This window comes from Miniopterus natalensis, chromosome 14, assembly GCF_054644295.1.
Source record: "Miniopterus natalensis isolate mMinNat1 chromosome 14, mMinNat1.hap1, whole genome shotgun sequence".
Taxonomy (NCBI): Eukaryota; Metazoa; Chordata; class Mammalia; order Chiroptera; family Miniopteridae; genus Miniopterus; species Miniopterus natalensis.
In genome coordinates, this window is record NC_142094.1 from 50,299,948 (window position 1) to 50,320,544 (window position 20,597).

Here is a 20,597-nt window from a genome sequence, read left to right on the forward strand (position 1 = left end):
CCCTGAAGCCCTCCCTCCTGCCCTGCCCACATCTCAGGGCTGACGGCGGCCAGGCATTGCCCACACTATTCAGCTCAAATAGGAGATTCAGGGGGATGCCCCTGTCTCCGCAGGGCTGACAGGGAGAGAGGGGCAGGCAAGCCTGATGGAGGGAAATGAGGCAGAGCCAAGGACCCGGACCAAGGCAGAGCTGACTGGCTGTGACAAGAGCAAGAGTAAAGGAGGGGCAACCTACATCTGTCCTTGGCGTCCTCTTTGGCCCCGTTTTGGTGCTGCCCTGACACTCAAGCCCAGAGGCGTCCGCTTCAGATGCTCCCGTTCAAGCACCCCAGGCCCGGGACGACCCTCAAAGCCTGAACCTGCCCTTCCTCCACCAAGCCTCCCACTATCAACTTGCAGCCCCTGCCAATCAAAACCCCCACCCCTTGTTCTCATTTCCTGCAGCAAAGGGACTAGGGGACTGCGAGGTTACCAAACAGACACAGTCCAGGCAAACCTACAGAAAAGTGGAAAGACCTAATACAATCAATATCCGTCGCCCAGGTGGATGCCACAAAGAACGTTTTGCCACATTGCTTTCTTCTTTGCTCTCTCATAAATATATATATATTTGGTTGGTTGGTTGGTTGGTTTGCTGTCATTTGCAGCTAAATTGCAGGCAGCACCCTCAATACTTCAGCACGCATCTCCTAAGAATAGGAACGTTTTCCTACAGAACTGCAATACCGTTATCACCCTCGAGAAATTCAACATTCAGACAATAATACTATCTCATATAAGCCTATATTCAACTTTCCCAATTGTTCCAGTAACATCCTTTATAGCTATTTTTAAAACTCTAGGATGCAGCCAAAGATCAAAGGCTGCATTTAGTTGCTGTGTCTCTTTAGTGTCATTTACTAAAGAGCAGTCATCCCATCATTTTGTGTCATGCGACGTTGGCATTTTTGCAGGGTCCAGGCGAGCTGCTCTGTAGCAAGCCCACCACCCAGGTCTGCATGTCCCTCGTGAGTAGATGCTAGAGAGGCATTGTTGTCAAGGGTGCTTGTTGATGTCACACCTCAGTACGTCATGTCGGGATGCATTCTTCCTTTTTACCTTTCTTTCCTAATTTAGCATCTGCCTAGTTCCCAAAATGGGTAAGAAAGCCTACAGTAAAACAGAACTATAAAACAAGTTAGGATTCCTGCTGAGCACACAGGAAGCAAGCATACTGAGCTGCCTAGATGGATGTGGGGACCAGGAAGGTGCTTTCTGGAAGTTTTCTGGCCACCAGGACCCAAAGGGCAATGTGTCAGGCAATAGAGCCCACGTTTTCTAAGTCAGGAGTCAGAAAACGTTGTCTGTAAAGTACCAGATAGGAAATATTTGCTGCTATACTGTCTCTGTCACAGTACCCTGCCATTGCAGCTCTAAACACTATGCAAGTAAATGGGCGTGGCCATGTTCCAATAAAACTTTATTTATAAAGCCACAACCGCTGGGTTTGGCCCAAGGGCCTTTGTTTATGGACCCTTGATTTAAGTGAAAGAAAATATCCCAGCTACTAAATAAGTCAGACTCTCTTTTTCTGGTAAGTACTGCATTCTAAGAGGAACTGTTGGTATCATTACTTACTCAGCACAAATTTTTGAGGAATGCCACATGCCAAGCGCCAAGCATTGTGCTGGGTATCAGTAGATACGTGAGAGACGAAACAGACACTCCTTGCCTTTCTGGAGGACATGTCCGCCAGCTCGGTGACTCAGCCTTGCTCTGCTCTGTGTCGTTTTGTTTTTCAGTTCTCCCTGCTGTCCTTATTCCCGGACCTGGACCCAGGTGAGTGTGCCGATCGCCCTGGACTCCCCACCAACCACAGGCTGGTTCTGGGATGGAGGAAAGGGGGTCAACACATGTGAGTTCAAATAGCCCAGAAGCGTCACAGACTCCTTGGAGAGTTTTCCCAGAAAAATGCCTTCCCAGGCGATGGTATGGCCGTGCACATACAACGCTTTACATGATTTCGAGTTGCCCGCGGACATCCTTGACACCCAGTCTCAGGACCCCAAGGGAAAAATTGCTGATGCAGTTAAACCCCTTCATTTTACAGAGGAGGACACTGAGGCCCAAAGAGGGGAAGCGACTTGCCCCAGGACACCCAGCCCATTAGTGACCGAGATGAGGTAACAGGTACAAGAAAAAGTGAGGGTGTCATTGAGCAATGACTGGCTCCAGGCGGGCCAGCCCTGTGCCGCCCCCACTCGGTTCACCCCCTTAGGTGGGAAGCCAGCACCTCTATGCTGAGAGGAGGGTGTCAGTGCCGGCAGGGAGCCCCCAGCTGACCCACCCCCAGCAAAGGCTCCCACCAGCCCCCCACCCGTCTGTCTCCTCAAGACTCAATGCGTCCACTCCCCAGCGTGCCCTGTCCTTCCTTCCCCCCCACCTCCTGCCTTCTCCCTTTCCCATCCGCTATGCCTGGTGGCCTCGGCGCGCCTGGGCTGAGCAGGGCGCTCCTTCACGCCATGCCACCCACTCTTGGTTTCCAGCTCTGGGTCTGAACCTCCCTCTGCTGCTCTGAGATCCCAGAAAGAAAAGTCCACTCACTACCCTGTCGGGGCAGAGGCCAGGAATCCCACTGGTAGTGACCTGGGCTGGCCACCTACAAAGGACAAGAGCCAGGTGACAGCACGTGGAGACGGCAGTCACACCAAACTTTGAGCCTATTTGGAGCAAAGATGGTGATTCTTGGACCAAATTCATCTTGACAGTCAATCTTCTTCTGCAGCAAAGCCCTAGATGGGCAGACTTGCGCCAGCTCAAGGCCTTTGTCCTGCCTGGGTGCTCAGGAAATGTTTGTGGAATTGGGCAGAAATATGTGTGAGCCTGGTGTGTGGATTTTTGAGAGGATCTGTGTCTTTAAGCAAAGGAAAATGTCCAATCCAATGACATATAATTCAGCTCCTTGGAGAATCCCATTTCGGCCACACCAGCATCCACACGTGGACTCCAGGAAGGGTTCCAAGCCACAAGCTGCCCCACCCCTGGCCTCCAGCACTGACTGCTCAGGCACCATCAAGGGGGCTGCTTTGGTCTGGGGGTCAGAGAGACAGAACGACAGAACTGTGGGGTCACCCAGGGGAAGAAACAGGAGCTTAAAATGTTCAAGGATTTAAAAAATATTTGAAAAGCAGCCCCACCCCTCGTCCATGAGGTGGACATTGTGGAAATTAAGAGGCGCCTTTGCCTGTCATCTGCCAGAAGTTGTAGAAGACATTACAATGACCCTGAGTTTATGATACCCTGGAATTGTGCAGTGTACAGCATGGACAACTGTGACCGGAGACCCTATGGAACAGAGATCACAAAACAGGGAGTAAACTCATTCTGTGTCCACAAAGCTTTGATTAAACAGACTGGAGACTATAGGGTAAGATTTGACCTACAAACAGGAAGAACTTCCTAATCATCAGAGCTGTCCAAAAATCTGAATGGGCTGTTGGGCTCTTGAGAGGTAGTGAGCTCCCCATCACTGGTGGCATTTAAACACAGGCTAAAAAAACAACTTAGCCAGGAGTAAGGAGTGTTGGACTTAGCATCCTGAGATTCTGGGCTCTATAAAAACTGCCAATAGCTTCTGATGGTTTGGTGAATAGAGGGAGAGACCCTGGGCTTCTGAGTCCATCTCAAGGTGTCCTGTCAGCCTCTGGCAGTGGAGCAAGGTGAGATGTAGGGGCCGGGTCTTTCTGCAAAGATCAGGTTAGGTTTTAAAAACAGTCCTGTTCCTGTCTGATTTAATTTCACATGGGCACTGTGCTTTGATGAAATTTGTCAGAGCCCAGCAGGCTTTCGACAACAATGTGGCCAAGGAAACGCCGTGCTCGTGTGCAAAGGCAAGCTGTTTCTTTAGTCGGTCTTGCTGGAGACAGTGCACACCAAGGATCTGGATGGAGCAGAAGGTGCCCAAGCCACAGCCCCCCATGGGTGGCAGAGGAGGTGGCCATCCAACAGCACAGACTCTGCCCACCTCCCCAAAGCAGGTGACGCGACAGCCAACAGGCCTGCGGAAATGCCTCTTCAAAGCCCGCTGGCTCTGCCCAGCGACCCGGGCTGAGCCCATCCATCAGCTGTCCCGCCGCCTGCCAGGGAGGGTCTCCGCTGGGCTCGCCCTGTCAGCCCGATTGGAAGCGTCAAATGCGGGCCGACAGGGCTGGGGTTTGGGGGAGGCCCTCGGAGGGACCGTCTGTGCCACGGTGATGGATGATACCAACAGGGACGGCATTCCAGGGATTTTTATTCCGTTCCACACATCTGGCAAGCTCTTTAACCAGAGCAGCTGCAAAGCCTCCGTCACAGGAGCTCTGGAGTTTTTCCGAGAGACCCCGGGTCTGGACCATCATAATCCGGGCTGGGGGACCAGGAGCCTGTGCGAAAGAAGATTTTCCAGTGCCTGTTACTCACTGGAAGCTAAACGCATGGAGTTTCATGAAACAGAAACCCACAGGGGGCTCCAGGGCTTATAAAAAAGCACCCCAGACTTTGAGTTACGTGGACTTGGTTTCAGATGCCACCTCCTTCTGCCTTGGGTTTTACTTTTCTGTAAAATAAGAATAATAATATTTATGCCACAGAGTTATCTTGAGGTTAAGTAAGATTGTGTGCAACACATTTATTTAGGATAGTGTCTGATACATAGAAAATACTTCATATGTAATCACCTCTTGTTAGGATGATTCGGGTTAACTCAGGCTACTCTCTCGCTATACTTCTTGATAAATTCTAGAAACAGACTCTGATAAATAGACAAATCCACAGGATTTCTTTCTATACCCAATGTACTATGCTCCTGACAGCTGCTCCCTTTTTCCCCAAAAGTTCTCCCCTTTTCTATAGCCTAGAGAAAGTCTCAGATGATCTTCATTTGAACCTGGAGTGTTTTTCTACAATTTATCAATGAAACCTAATTTTGTGTTAGCCTGCAATCCCTCTCTACCCAGGAAAGTACTTGGACACATTTCTAGACTCCTACAGAGCTCAACAGGCATCTTTCTCACCAAATACCTTACCCAAAATCTCACATAGTTTCTCTTCTAAATTCCCTGTTGACTCTGCTCCAAGCAGACACCATCTTTGCTGGCAGAGCTGGGTGCCTGCTGGGGCCAAGAGAAGGAAGGGCTTGGTCCCAGAGGGAAAGATCAATTTCTCAAACACACACATTAACTGCACATAGGCTCTGTGCTGGGCACTGTGGGGCACTACTCTTAAGAAACCAACTATCTAGTTGGAGGAAACAAATCAGATATAACAAGATAAATACTAACCACAGGAGAGAAGTGCCATCTGAGATCTGGCTGCAAAATCTGAAACTCAGCAGCCCTCTGGGCCACTGAGGGACGTTCTAGTATCTAAAATTCTATTCCCGTTAGCAAACCAATATCAATCAAGCCCTGTGTGTCTGACTGTTATTACTGCATAATACATACCCCCACACCCAAACTTAGTGGTTTAAACCATCAACAACGCATTTAGATCTTAATTCTTTAGGTTGGCAATGTAGGCTGAGTTTAGCCATGCAGTCCTTTTGATCTGGACCAGGCTGAGCTGGTGGATCGGCTGGGCTTTCTCATACACCTGAGGCCTTGGCTGGGACCACTGGACCTGCTGTTACCCCTTGTGTTCTCTCATCCTCCTGTAGAACAGGCCACCCTTGTTCATGTGGCAGTCTCAGGGGTGACAGAAGGAGGGGGGGAGGGAGAGAGGGAGGGAGAGAGAGAAGGCGCATTAGGCTTCCTGGAGCCCAGGCACACTTTCACCTCATGCTATTGGCCAAAACAAGTCCCAAGGGCAGCCCAGACCCAACGGCTGGGGTCATCGGCTTTATCTTTTGGTGGGAGGAGCCTCAAAGTCACATGGTAAAAGGTGTGGCTACAGGGAGGTGTGGAAGTCAGGGCCATCCTTTCCATCGGATGGGCTCAGACCACACCAGAGGGCCAATGTGGAACTTGAGGCTCCCGGGCCTGGGCTTGGCCACATTTAGCTTCCTGCCCCTTCACTAGCCTTTCACCCCCTTCCTTGGCTGGCTTTCTTCTCCCACCCAACGCAGACAAGAGGCCCCTTTAATGGAGGCCACACCCACTCTTATTTGTATTACTCTCACTGCACCCAGGCCGTCCTGCACCTGGCATAATGCTTGGCCCATTGTAGGTGTACGATGCACATTTTTTTATCTAGACAATGGGATTAAGTGCCAACAGAATAGAAAAGGCAAAATAAACTTTAAGTTCTGAGGTAAAGAAACCCTCCCCGGTGATGCTCCCATAAAGTGCTTACGACACTTGCCGCAGTCCCCCTCCGTGAAAAGGATCTTAGCACCCTTCCTTGCACAGCCCCCCAGCTAGATGGCTTCTGGTGACCTGGCTCCACCGAGGCTCTGCTGCTTCTGTCCACCTTTACCAAGGGCCCTGGCCCTGGAGTCTAGCAGGAGCTTGATTCAAAGCCTACATGTTTTATTCCTTCGTTAGCTTCCCCGAGAGATGCTCAGACCTTGTTCATGGGGCTGGATCCAAGTCGAAATCCTCCAACAGACACTTCATCCATCCCCTGTCACCTGGAGAAGTCGTTCCGTTCCATCCATGTAAAACGCTCATCTCCAAATATCTTCAAGGGGTTGGTTCTTAACGGCCTGGCCCAGATTAGCCAGCCTGACCCTCCGCCTGTGGGAGTGATGGGAGAAATGACAGGAGCAATCTGGAGGCACTTATCTATAAACACCTGCTAGGAAAACAAAAACACACTTTCTGAAGAAAAAAGAAAGAGAGAAATGATGCAACACCTCATTACCAGACCCCATTGTCTCTCCCAAATGTCAGTGTGAAATCTTCTATGTCAAACTCAGAAAAACATTTTTTTTCCCCTCACTTGCTCTCTTTCTCTGCTTTATCAACTCGATGGAAAGAAACTTTATTTGCTCCAGGAAGACAATGGCCTTATCTTCAACCCAGATCCTCATGCCTGGAAAGGTGGCGTCCTCTGGGAGCATTTTCAGAGTGGGGAAAAGCAGTTCGGGAGAAATAATGAGCAGGCAAAGGGAGTCTTGACTTGACACTGTGATAAATGAGGTGAAACTCTGGCAAGGAACCAGAGTTGGCAGATTCAAAAAGGAAATAAAAAGATAGTTCCATTTTAATGGGAAATATAAAACAGCCATTGTGCAAAAGTCGATTTTTCAAAAGCCAGAGAGATAAAGACTGTAAGGGGACGACTGGGAGGCGAGTGAGGTAATGCGGTTGATAATCGGCTCGGGTAGAGTGCGGCCCTCGGAGCCATCAGCTGGCCCGGTGGGGGCGCCTTTTCAAGTCTGCCATCTGCATGGGCTCTGGCCTCATTTCCATACGCAGCTCTGGCCGGCTTCTGCCTGCCACACTCCTGCCAGCTGGAGACAGCCAAGTCAGCGGTGTACGATGCACATTTTCTTATCTAGACATGGGATTAAGTGCCAACAGAAGAGAAAAGACAAAATGAGCTTTAAGTTCAGAGGTGAAGAAATCCTCCCAGGTGACGCTCCCGCAAACACCTTCGACTCATGCCACAGCCCACCCCAAATGGAAAGGATCTCAGCGCCCTTCCTTGCACAGCCCTCCAGCGGCACGGCTTCTGCACACTTTCTGCAAATCCCAGACCTCTCTCCACGAGCCGCAGAGCTCCCGGCGCCTCCCAAGGCCCCAGACAACAACGAGCTTGGGTCCAGCCTCACACACACTCGCTCTTCCTAACAGACCGGCCCGTGTGAGGTTTATACCTGGGGGAACTCCGTCCACCGCCTTGCATTTCAGTGGGCAACATCCATGAACCTTCTCAAGGTTGTCGTCGGGTGATTGCTAATTAGGGGGCTGGCTATTCAATGGGGATGGCTGGGCCCCTTTCCCAAGGGCACATGTAGATGTATCTGAGGCCTGTGAGAGTCCAGCTGAAGCAGCCAGGCTAGTGCAATTGAGGGGTTCTGTGGAGAGAAACTGTCTTAGTTTATATCCAGCTGTTTATTAACTGTGTGACCTTGGGCAAGTTGCTTAACCTCTTTCAGCCTCAGGTATCTCAACTTAAAATAGAGATAATAACACATCTAAATCTGAATGATGATAAAATGCATTGTTCTTGTAAAACGCTTAGTATAGGGCTAATACACAGTAAAGGCTCGATAAACATTAGCTGGTATGAGGACTCTCTTGGGAGACACTTGGGAGAGTTTGAAGCTGTGACCAGGAGGACAGTGCAGTTTCTTTGACTGCATCAAGCTAAGGGGACTGATAAAGTCCTATCGAGAAATGTCATTCACAGAACCACCCAACAAGGCACTCAAGTGCCACTGGATATGACCCTGGGCGGATCTTACATACGACTTTGGAGAACTTTCAGGCTCCAATCACCTTCATGCTGCTTACAGAGGAAAAACAGGGGCACCAAGAATACAGCTTCCTTGTCTGAGGTCCCAGTTAGTGGGAAGCCAGAACTCAACTTCTTCCCATTTCCAGCCACGTGCTCTTGACCCTGCCCAGAGCCAACGCTGCTGGGTTACAGCATCCTTCCCCCAAATGAAAACTCACAGTGCTTCACCTCTTTGTCCACCCCATTAGTGTGAGGAGCTGGAAAGACACATGATTTATCCTTCAGGAGTTTGAAATCTTTCGGGGGGAAAAAGATGTTTGGTGAAATAAACTGCTGATCTCTTTGGGTCTAACGATTAGGGTTTCTTCGGTCCTGTTCCCACTCCTGCAGATTGGACTCCCGACAACTATGAGTACAGCTCTGAGTATGTCGCTCAGGGAGAGAACACCAGCGATGCTGTTGACCACCCCGAGAATCCTGAGTGGTACTACGTGGACGACAGTAGGTACCACAGCTGTTGGGGGCCCCCCAGCAGGATAGCATCACACCTGGAGGGGAGTTTACCTGTTACCACACGCAAGGGCCTCCCTCTCCTCGTGCTCTCTGACAGGCATCGTAAAGTAGGTATCAAAGAAATGATTTAAACTGGCTATTTAAACACAGCTAGAATTATATACTGTGAGGACCGGGGAGGTTCTCTGAGGCCACCTCTGTTGCCCTCAAATGACAGAGGAAGCAAATGAGGCCAGGAGAGGACTTGACTTAGCCAAGTTGATACAGCAAGTCAGTGCCCCATCCTCTGGGTCTCCTGACACTGTGAGTAGGAGTCATGTTCAAATTCATTCCCAGAGCCGTGGTTATAGGTAGATCCTAATTAGGGACGAGAGTCCAAGTGAACATTCGGCGTCAGATTGCAGCATTCACAGATTTGGCATTGGCACTTTCCTTCCCTTCTGCCTGGGCTGTGTTTTTCTTTCTCTTTTCAACTCTTCAGAAGCTTTGCACAGTTGTTAGGATGTGTGTGTGTGTGTGTGTGCATGCGTGTGTGTTCACACATGTGTGCCTCTACCACATTTTTGTTTTTGTGGCTTCTTAACCAAGCAATCGGACAGAAAAGAAAATGAGAAGCTGGCCCGAGCCCAGCTGTGTGACTGAAGCGGCGGAAGAAACGGGAAGCGCTCGGCCTCTGGAATAAAAGCTGTGTAACTGTGCGAAGTGGCCTGGAAGGCAGGGCTAAGATACGGGGCATCGGGGGAACATCAGAAGGGACCATCAAAACAAGAGCTGGGCCCAGGGATCCTAGTTCCTGAACCAAAGAACAATGCGTGTGAGCAGAAAGATAAAGAATTCCCCGAGGGAAGATCCATTCAGACAACCATGAAAAGCCGAAGGCACAGATGAAATATGACAAAATCTAACTGAACAAGTAGTTGAAGAAAGATGAAGGCCACTGGGTCATTTCCTCCTTGCCGTCAATTTTCCTGTCACCCTCTTGCCTTTGGTCCTCTTGCCTGATGTTCAGAAAGCTTGTGTTTCGTTAGGGGTGGGTTTTTCTTTCCCCAGGCCTGACCTCCACCCCCGGGCTCTGGGAGTAGGGGAGGTCTTCGGGCTTGTGAAATGCATTCAGCATCAGAGACAGACCCCGTGGCTCTCCCAGCGAGACTGGGAGGAGAAAAACACTGATGATGGAAAAGGGGAGTTTCTCAATGAGAAAGGCCCCGTGGAAAGCCAGGCTGAGGGGAGACAGTCACAATTCCTTCTCGCCTGCCCTCTTCCCAACACGAATCCCCCTTTCTGGTTCTGTGACTGCAGTTTTCCTTGCTCTTTAAGGGCCATGCGTGTTTTCCCTTTTCCCCAATCACGGGCTGTGCTGTTAATTTCTCATTTGGGCAGGGGATTGAAATTTGGTGACTGAGTCGGGGGCCTCTTGCCTGCTGTGCTGTTCGTTGCCAACACTGACTTCTGCCCGTGTGTCTTAGATCCGTGCCTGTCCAACCCCTGTGAACATGGTGGGGACTGCCTCATCAGCGGGGACACTTTCAAGTGCAGCTGCCCAGCCCCTTTCTCTGGAAGCAGGTGTCAGAATGGTGAGTGCACCTTCGCTGGGTTCACTGTTCCCTCTGAGCTGAACAAGAGGCAGTTTCCTGCTCCAACTCAGCGGGGTAAAGAAAGGCTGAGCGATCCCATAGAAAGGATTGTCACCGTGCACACTGCATGGTGGATTCCTCAGAGGGTCACAGGCAGCATCTCACTGAATCCTCACTCCTGCGTGATAAATAGACTAGTGTGTCCATTCTACAGATGAGAACCTCAAGGCTAAGAGGAGGTAAGAGCTGGACTCTGACCAAGATGTATTCCAAACTCAGGACATTTTTGTTTTGTTTTGAGTGTTTAGACTAACTACAACAGAGAAATATTGTTCTCAAATGGGAGAGCAGGAAGAACCTCAGGGCCCATAACACCCAACTCAATTAGAGAAAGGGAGCCCAGAGAGCACAGGGGACTTACTCATGGTCACACAGCTAGTTAGGAGAAGAGCATAAATTAGAGCCCTGGTGCCTGACTCCTGGCTCCATGGTCTGTCTTCCTGCTGTCCTCACTCGGAGACTCCGATAACAGCCGTGTCTTCCTTCAGTGAGTTCTTGGGGACGTACCATAAACACGAGGAATAAAACTCCCGTTTACAAATTGCACCCCTAGAGAGCACGTAGATCCTGTTCCATCTAGCAGCCAGCTCGCCGGGGTGAGGGAGGCGGTGAGGGTCCTACATACGCAGGGTTTTGTGGCTGACTTCTTTCTTCATTTTTTATTCCTTCTATTTTCAACCCTACAAGTCCTTCCACAAGTGTTTCAGGATGGTTTGGGATATCGATATAAACTTGGTATCTGGGTTCACCCCTTAACTTCTCGGAAGAATGGGGGAAGCTGTAAATGGAATATAAAATCAGCTATGACATGGAGAAACTCCAATGGCAGCCCAGTTTGCTTGTTAAAAGTGTAAAAAGTACCAAGGTTTTATTAAGATAGAATAATAAAGACCATGAACACTGACAGGAACTGGGAAGCGATCATCACGACCCGAGGATTAGAGAAAAGCCTTGTCTAGCAGGTGGCAGAACTTTCAGGACCACGGACAGGGGCGCGCCGTCCCCGGGCCATCCGGCCCCCAAGCATTGCACTGTACAAGCATCTCAAGCGAAATGTGCCCCCAGTAATGTCCTGTACTTTGTACCTTCCTCTCTGTGGATCTCCTGCAGCTGGAAACATATGCAAGGAAAACCCATGTGGCCTGGGCGAATGTCTCATTATTCAGAGTCCTCCCTACTACCGCTGTGCCTGCAAACACCCCTACAGGGGTCCGGACTGCTCCACAGGTAGGTGCCGGCAGCCCCCTCTACGCTAGGCTTTCTCCGCCGTGGCTTGTGCCTGGCGTCTCTGCACCCTACGGTGTGGTGGTCCAGATGCACTTGATGTTTCAGTAATACCCACGATGGCCATTATAACTAGGACTTTTTAAGATTCATCATCCCTGGAGAGCTCCTGAGAATTGCCTGATCTGTGCCCCTTCCCATCCAAAAAGAGTCATCTTAAAAATCCCTCCCTCCAGGAATTCAGCCCTGGTTTATTCCTGAAATGGCCCAAGGTAGGGAATAAATCTGTACTGATTCAGGGCTCTGAGTTAGTCATTGTCCTGGATGGTTTATAGTCTCTCTCACATTGTCCCAAAAAGCACTTGTGAGGAAGAATTTTACAGACGAAGAAAGTAAAGTTCAGAGAGGTTGACTAAGTTGCTCGCAGTCACACAGCTATAAAGGGGCAGAGCCAAGTTTCAACTTAGCTCCGACCCACCCCCAAATTCCTGCCCACCCATGCCTCTTGCTATCCCTTCTGAGTGACCCGTGTACTTACGTACACTTTTGCACATGGCCTTCGTCACAGTGCCTCATCCGTGTATGTATATGTTCTTTAAGCTGATGTGCACATGTGCTAGGGTGTCAGTGGGTCTGTCTTTCCCCTTGGGTGACCCATCTCAGATGTAGCTGCAACTCCCTCTGAGGCGCCCTCCTGGCCCCACTGCCTGTGTTCACAGCGGTTCCCGCGTGCAGGCCGAACCCCTGCCAGAACGGCGGCACCTGCTCCCGGAACCGGCGGAGATCCAAGTTCACCTGTGCCTGTCCTGGCCAGCTCAAGGGCAAATTCTGTGAAATAGGTAAGGGTCTCTGCCACCACTTCAGTTAGAATCTCAGGACAGCGAGCGAGACCTCTGGGATCCTTTTCTGTTCGGGTTTTGTTCCCAGGGCAGGATTCAAGTCGAGAGTCCCAAACTCTGTTGTAGCCTCGGCCTTCTATCCTGAGGGCATAGGGTTTGTGTGGCTCCATGTAGAAAACATAATAAACTGGGATGTAGTGCAGGCAAATCAGATACATCTGGGCATCCCCTGGGCCTCAACCCAACTGCCACCAGGTCTTGTGTGAGCCAAAATTAAGTAACTACGTTTCCGCCCACCCACCTACCCACAACCACTATATCTCATGTTTTTAAGCTGGGTTAAACATGGGACATTCAAGGCTCCTTCTTCTGGGACTTTGTAGTGAACTCTCAGGGTGGTCAATAATCAGGCCCAGTCCTCTCACCCCGGTACACCCGCCAAGTCCTTTCGGGAGCAGCAGGCCAGTTGCTTTCAGCTCTCATGGCCCTGCCTGCTCTCTCCGAGATTCCGATGACTGCTACGTTGGCGATGGCTACTCTTACCGGGGCAAAGTGAGCAGGACAATCAACCAGCACTCATGCCTCCACTGGAACTCCCACCTCCTCTTGCAAGAGCATTACAACATGTTTATGGAGGACGCTGAGGCTCACGGGATTGGGGAGCACAACTTCTGCAGGTAAAAATCACCTTCCCTATGCTCGGTCTTGGCCCCTTGTCAGTGTAAGGGTTGGTTCCTGTCTTTCCGCTGCCCCAAGTTTTCCTGGTCCAGTGCAGAAATTTGGGGACAGAACACTGAAACTCATCAGCTTTCTTTCTAGGAAGATTTTCACACTCAGGACAGGCTAGATTATGCTGCTATAACAAACAATCCCCAAACCCCAGTGGCTTGAATACAACGACGTTTATTTCTCACTAATGCTACATGTGTCATGGGTGTGCAGGGGGCGGATCCTACTCCACAAAGTGACTCAGTTACCCAGGAAGAGCAAGAAAGGAAGAGACTGAAAAAAGGGAGCATGAGTTGTTTTATTTTCACTACTTCAGCCTAGAAATGACACATCATCTCTGCACACATATTTCATTGACCAGAAATAGTCATCAGGTCCCACATAACTTCAAGGGAGAAACATAGAGGAGAAAATTGGATATCTGGTGAGCATTATAGTCTCTGCCACAAGGATGTTCAGGGTTCCCCACATAAAGATAATGACAAGTTCCCATCTGCCCCTTCTGATGCCACCAGACAATTCTGCTGGCTTCCTCTCGCTACCCAAGGCCAAGGCCATTCATGATCTGCATATAAGAGGCAGGAGCTCTTTGTATGGCCTTTAACTGGTTCCATTAAGCAAGAGGGGCCTTCTACTTTCACTCACCTTGAGCTCATCCCTTCATGGAGCTGTCTTCAGTGTGACCCCTCGGCAGCCTTCCTCAGAGAATTCCCATGCATGGAATTTGGAGGTTTGGGCCAAGGAGCCCTACTCTTACCATATTTCTATGGCTATTTCACTTTCCTGACAAAGAAGGATCTTCAACAGGGATCTCACTTCTTTTCCTACAAACAATTTGATATGTCCCATGGATTTGGCACAAGGCTTGTGAGCTACTTCCTGGCCATTGGGATTCCCTCTGGAAGGTAAGGTTTTGCAAAAAAAAACACCCAAAAAACACAAAAAAAGAAACAAACAACTATAACCACCCTTATGTGCCAGAGTCAATATATGATCTCAGGGGGCACAAAAGAATCTGTTGCTCTCCTACCCAAAGGCCCTGCAATGAGGTCCAGTGGGTTCACCAAGCCTTGACCCTCAGTTATTTTGTTTTTTTAGAAACCCAGATGCAGACAAAAAGCCCTGGTGTTTCATTAAAGTAGACAGTACAAAGGTGAAATGGGAGTACTGTGATGTCGCAGCCTGCCCAGCCTTAGGTAAGACCATGGCTGTCCAGAGGCCCTGGTGGTGGGAAGGATGCAGATCCATAGACAGATGTTCCTGGTCCACCATCCCTCCCACCCTTGTCCTCCCACCACATCTGCTTTACCGATCCTCACCCCAGTGGTGATCCAACTGCCCGATCCTCTCCTCTGCTCCTGGGATGTGAGCAGGCCTGGACATCTTTGTAAATTCGGGCCAGTGGTCCAACTGTAAATTCATGTTTCCTGACTCCAAGTCAGTGCATTCAGCAAATATTTATTGATTGTTTGCTGTGTTCCAGGACCTATGCCAGGCTCTGGGTGTACAATGGTAACCAAACATTGGCTGGGCCCCCATAGCCTCTCAAGATGCAAAATGTTCTGAATTCCAGCCTCACAGTCTTCCTTCCAGGCTGCGCTGGCCCACCTCTCTACTCACATCTGGAACAATGCACCCTCCATCCTGATCGATGGGATGCCTCCCTGGACAGTTTCGCTTCTGTGCCTTGGCCCTTATGGTCACCTTTGTCTGTAATACTGCATTCATGTCTGCTCTTGTCCATATCTCACTATTCTTTGAGAATCAACTCTAGTAGCCCCTCCTCTGGGAAGTCCCCCGTGATCTCCCAAGTACAGTATTATTGCCCCCTCCTTACAAACCTCAGGGAATGGAACCAGTCACCACCCTTACAACCCTTATCACTTTGTATGACTGTTACTTCTGTAAATGTCTTATTTCCCCATTCTGGGAATCTTTCCCTATACACCAAAAAGGCCCCCAAATATACTTGTGCATTAATGAATAGCTAAGTACATACCCAGTGATGGGTTTATGTATTTACACACACATCTTTGTGTATATATACACGTCAAAATAAAAGGCAACAACTTCATTGTTAATTTTGTAGGCTTGCTTTATATTAATCCATGTAGTCAAGAAATATTAACTGTGTACCTACTACATGCCCACCGTGTGTGCACCGGTCTCTTAGCTCTGGACACTCGCTAAGCTGCCTGACTCGGAGTCATACTTCTAACAAGGTCCTTTGAGGACCTGGAGGGAGGGTGAAGAGCGTGATTTGTCTTTCTTGTGTCCCACAGACATTGCTGACCCCGTAGAGCCCCTGACCAAGCTTCCGGGCTTTGACTCATGTGGGAAGACTGAGATAACAGAGAGAATAGTCAAGAGGATCTACGGAGGCTTTAAGAGCACGCCGGGCAAGCACCCGTGGCAGGTGTCCCTGCAGACCTCGCAGACACTGACCGTCTCCATGCCCCAGGGCCACTTCTGTGGGGGGTCGCTGATCCACCCCTGCTGGGTGCTCACTGCTGCCCACTGCACTGAGTAGGTGCCTGCTGGGAACACAGGATGGGGTGACGGGGTCCATGGGGGTGCTCTGCCCTTCTCATGTGAGCAGCCTCTCGGAAGCTCTGGCAGGATCCATCGCTCTCCAAGGGCAAAGAGAGTGGCTCCTTAAAACCAGTGGGAAAGAGCTATCATGTCCAGAATGCTTACCTTTGATTTCCATGTATCTATGACATTTAATCCTCAAAACTATTTACCAGAAGACAAGCTGAGGGAGGATAGGGATTTTTATCTTTTATGCATTAAATTGTCTCCACTGCCCAGAATAGGTCTTTATATGGAGCAACTGCTCAGTAAATATTTGTGCAGTGAAAGAGTCGATTTTCACATAAACAAAGTCTTGGGACACTGAGTCCTAGGAAGGTTTAGAATCTGGCCTTAAGTCACATGGTAAGGAGGTGAGTGGGATGTGAACCTAGACCGACCTGCTTCCTTAACCTCTTTAGTCCTTTCTGGACAGAAAACAATAATAACATGCTCCCATCTGATGCCTTCACCAATGAGCCTCCCAGGCTAGGTGTCTTCAGTCCTGTGTGCCTCAGAAAAGCCAGAACCCTCTGGGGAGCCTGAAGAATCACTCCCCCCTCTGAGGTCCGTAAGCTCATGGCCAGGGCTGGTCCCATGGAAGCCAGGTTCTGGTGGTGGCCTTGAAGGTCTTGCAGCCCACCGTGTCATTAAACAATTTCTTCAGGGATTCTGGGAGGTATTACTCAGGAGAGGTCAAACATGCTAACATTATCATCTATCAAGAATATTTGTTCAAAATGTTCATTGGCTGCTCTTTAGCAAAACCCATGAGGAATGACAGGTCTCCCAGGAGACATGGGATACAGGTTACAGCTTACATGTAGAGACTGTTCCATTAATAAAACAGTTTCCTCATATGTCTCCTTTGGACCACACTGCAGAATTCCGTGAATAAGACGATGATTACAGATGAGGGTGTCAAGGCCGAGGAAGGTCAGCTCATTTGTCAAAGGTCACGGAGTTGTCCAGAAGCAGAGCCAGGGCTTGGCTGCAGTCTCTAAAGTACCAGGGCGTGTTCCTGACCATCTCACTTTCCCTCGCAGCATAAAAGCCAAGAATCTAAGAGTGGTGCTAGGGGACCAGGACTTAAAGAAGACAGAATTCCATGAGCAGACCTTCGGGGTGGAGAAGATATTGAAGTACAGCCACTACCATGAACAGGACGAGATTCCCCACAATGATATTGGCAAGTCTCTTCTACCGGGGATCTCCCCTGGGTCTTGTCCTAGGTGGATTTCTCTACTGATGGACAGCTGAGGGTTGGTTCTGTTTGGTCCTTCATAGATCCTATAAGGTAGAGACTTTATTCCAGAGCTTCTTAGTTCTTCAAGGTTAGCATTGTGAATAAATGTGTACAAGCTCTTAATCTGAGGGGAAGAGATGCTGGGAACATTGTATTGTGGAAAGAGCTCAGCCTTGAATCCCAGCTCTCCTACTTGCTAATCAGCTTCAACCTCTCTTAGCCTCAGTTGGCTCTTCTATAAAATGGGAACATCTGATGACAACTCTCAGTTTCCTGTGTGTTAGGTAACATCATGTGTATGTGTCCCCTGTGCATACCTCAAACCTGGGAGGCAATGATACACTTAAACTGTTTACTGTTCACTTTTCCATGCACAGTGCCTCTCACTTTCTTTCCTTCCTCAATCTCTCCCCCAGCCCTCTTAAATCCTGTTTATTTTTTTAATTGATTAGAAATGATTTCAAACTGGACTATTATTTCTTGGTATTACCCTCAGCCTGAAGTGTCATTGCTCCCCAGGTGGAAGTTAGAAAAGTGAAATGATGGAGGAAGAAGTGTTCCAGGCATTGGGCCTGGGCCTTGCTACAGGTACCTCCCAATCAAGGTGGAGCAGATGCTTCTCTGACAAAGACGATAGCATCACCCATTCCCCCTTCCTCTCGCTCCCTAGCTTTGCTCAAACTAAAGCCAGTGAATGGTCACTGTGCCCTGGAATCCAAATATGTGAAGACTGTGTGTTTGCCTGACGGCCCTTTTCCCTCTGGGACCGAGTGCCACATCTCTGGATGGGGTGTTACAGAAACAGGTGAGTCTGGCCGTGCATTCTCCTGAGTCTCAGATGAGTAACTTAATCAGAGAAGAAAGGGTCAAACTCAACTGTCGTTCTGAGCTTGAAGTCAGTGTTATTTACAAACTATATTATCAAAAGAAAGATTGTGTCATCTCTCCAGCTCTACTTAAGTCTCATCACCTCTGAGGAGTGTCCCCTGATCGCCACACCTGTCCCTGGCTCCTACCCTGGACAAATCAAACTTTTGATTTGTCTCTAGGGTTTGGTCTTATCTAAGAAAGTAACCAAAGGGTTACTTTGATCATAGTGCTGACATGATTATATTCTCTAATACATGAAACTCAGAAGAGTATCTTAAGCCTTTCTCTAAGACTCAAGATGGATTTCCCTTCCCCACAAATCATGTGCTTAATAATGAAAAGCAGGAGTCCCTTTAAACAGGCCTGTATTCATAAAGTGACATGTAATATACAAGATGGTCAGAAGCATTTGGGAAAGAAGATTTCGGGTTAATTGGATTTAGGGTTAACCCTGTTTGTAGCTACCTTCACTGTAGTCCATCTTCAATGTCAGCATGCTGACTGGAGTGGACTGAGCAGGATAGAGGTTCTTTAGGGAGGAAATGTTTGCTCTGGGAAGCAGGTGATCTAGAGGACAGACCATGGAAACTCATCCATCATTAAGAATTTTCTACATGCCAACCCTCTGCTAATCATGGGAAATTAAAAGATGATTAAGACACCCTTCCTGCTCTCCCGACCTCAAGGTCGAGTTGGGGAGACAGAGAAGGGAATAAATGATTCTGCTCCGTTGTGGTAAGTGCAGCATTGAAGGTCCAGGAAGCCCTGGTGAAGGCTGGAGGCAGAGTCCCCAGGGTTGCAAGATGAGTCTTCGCCCATCTCCTGAGAAGACCCTTCCTTCCTGAGCTCAGAGCTGGGGGCCCTCTTCTTACTCCTGCTGGCTTCTGGTGGGGTGGGTGCCACCCTGGTTCCCACAGTGGCGACCTCTTTTTTCTGCCCCACAGGGGAAGGGTCCCGACAGCTCCTGGATGCCAAAGTCAAGCTGATCTCTAACACTGTGTGCAACTCCCGCCAACTCTACAACCGCATGATCGACGAGACCATGATCTGTGCGGGAAACCTTCAGAAGCCTGGGCAAGACACCTGCCAGGTCAGACACTCCAAATACACTTGGAGAGCAAGAGACTGGCAGGGCTTTACACTGGGCACAGAGGCCCCTCACAGCCCTGGGCTGGGAGGCAGGCTCCACGGCCCACTCACCATAAAGCGCAGGGACATGGCAGAGAGAGAGCTAGCTCTCTAGGGTCCTTTACCAAGGCCATGAATCCCATGCATGAGAGCTCCACCCTCATGACCTAATCGCCTCCCAAACACCACACCTCCTTGTACCATCACACTGGAGGTTAGGCTTCAACATACGAATTTGGGGGAACACAAACATTCAGTCCATTGCACCAAAGTAATTCTCCAACCTCAGATGCCTAATCTATAAGATGGAAAAATGTCTCCATAAGATCATAAGGTCATGGCTAAGATGAAACAAGATAACTCATTAAAAATCCTATCAGCTGTGGAGTGTAAGTAGTAGTGCATGGCTGAGCACCATCTTCCTCCTCGCCACTTTCACTGGGGGTTTGACAGAAAGCAGGCACTGTCCTATGTGCTTTATAATCACTGCTCCTCCCAAGAACCCTGGGGGGGGGGGGGTTGTTCTATTGCTATCCACCATTCCCAGTGTGAGAAACAGGCCCAACTGGCCTGATTTGGAACCCGGAAGATCTAACCCTATAAACCATGCTGGACGTCTAAGCCATGTTACCTCTGAGCCCTGCCCTCCCCACCCTGTGTGTGGCCCATGGTTCCTGGAAGGGCTGTATCCCAACAGGGACACCCCCCCCCCCGAGCCCTACTGGAATGAGAAGTCCAGGGCCCCTGAGGACTCACGGTAGTGATATCTGTGTTACCAAGAGTCATGACTGCATCTGGACATAAGGGTGTGACCACGGTGCTGTGGCCCCAGCCCTGTGGCTCCTCTGCCAGGCCTTCACTGACTCGGGCATGGGTTGGTATTTGCTTCAGAGCCTTACGTCTCATGAGTCATAGGAAGGGTCTTGTCACCACTTTTGGGAGCAGCCCACACCATCACCCGCTGCCATCCTCTCATAGGAGGTGAGGGTGTCGCCTAAAGTATTCTCATTCACAAAGCTGAACTCACGTATCTTTCTCCCTAGGGGGACTCCGGAGGCCCCCTGACCTGTGAGAAGGATGGGATCTACTACGTCTATGGCATAGTGAGCTGGGGCGAGGAATGTGGGAAGAAGCCAGGAGTCTACACCCAAGTTACCAAATTCCTGAACTGGATCAGAGCCACCATCCAAAGGGAGTCTGGCTTCTAAGGCATCTTCCGACCTCAGAGCCCACCCTCCTAAGCACCCAGACAAGGCGAGGCCTCGTGGGCAGCAATGAGCACCCCTTGGAGCCTCCAGGATGCCACACAGCGAAGTGTCTGTGCTCTGAGCAGAGACAAATACCGCCTGGCCTGGGGCATCCCGGACCAGCATGTCCATCATCGGGCTTCCTCCTGAGTCACCCAAGAGATGACAGAATCAACCCGAAATATATTATGTTTGCTTCCCTTCAAGCAATGGCTCCTTCTAGAAAATCAGTGTTCAC

General features: G+C 49.6%; 1 protein-coding gene across 1 annotated transcript; it reads left to right on the top strand.

Moving 5' to 3' along the window:
* Nucleotides 1-1,724: 1,724 nt before the first annotated feature.
* HABP2 (hyaluronan binding protein 2) lies at nt 1,725-20,320 on the top strand. The gene is made up of 12 exons (XM_016212101.2): nt 1,725-1,818; nt 8,749-8,859; nt 10,338-10,445; nt 11,616-11,732; nt 12,449-12,568; nt 13,074-13,245; nt 14,396-14,493; nt 15,580-15,823; nt 16,915-17,057; nt 17,785-17,919; nt 18,929-19,074; nt 20,156-20,320. The coding sequence occupies exons 1-12, from the start codon at nt 1,725-1,727 to the stop codon at nt 20,318-20,320; spliced, it is 1,653 nt and encodes a 550-aa protein (XP_016067587.2).
* The last annotated feature ends 277 nt before the right edge of the window (nt 20,321-20,597 follow it).

Coding starts and splice junctions, on each gene's coding strand:
- HABP2 (XM_016212101.2), top strand. CDS start 1,725: ATGTCCGCCAGCTCGGTGACTCAGCCTTGCTCTGCTCTGTGTCGTTTT. Junction 10,446..11,615: donor TGGAAGCAGGTGTCAGAATG/GTGAGTGCACCT, acceptor GATCTCCTGCAG/CTGGAAACATATGCAAGGAA. Junction 15,824..16,914: donor ACTGCTGCCCACTGCACTGA/GTAGGTGCCTGC, acceptor TTTCCCTCGCAG/CATAAAAGCCAAGAATCTAA.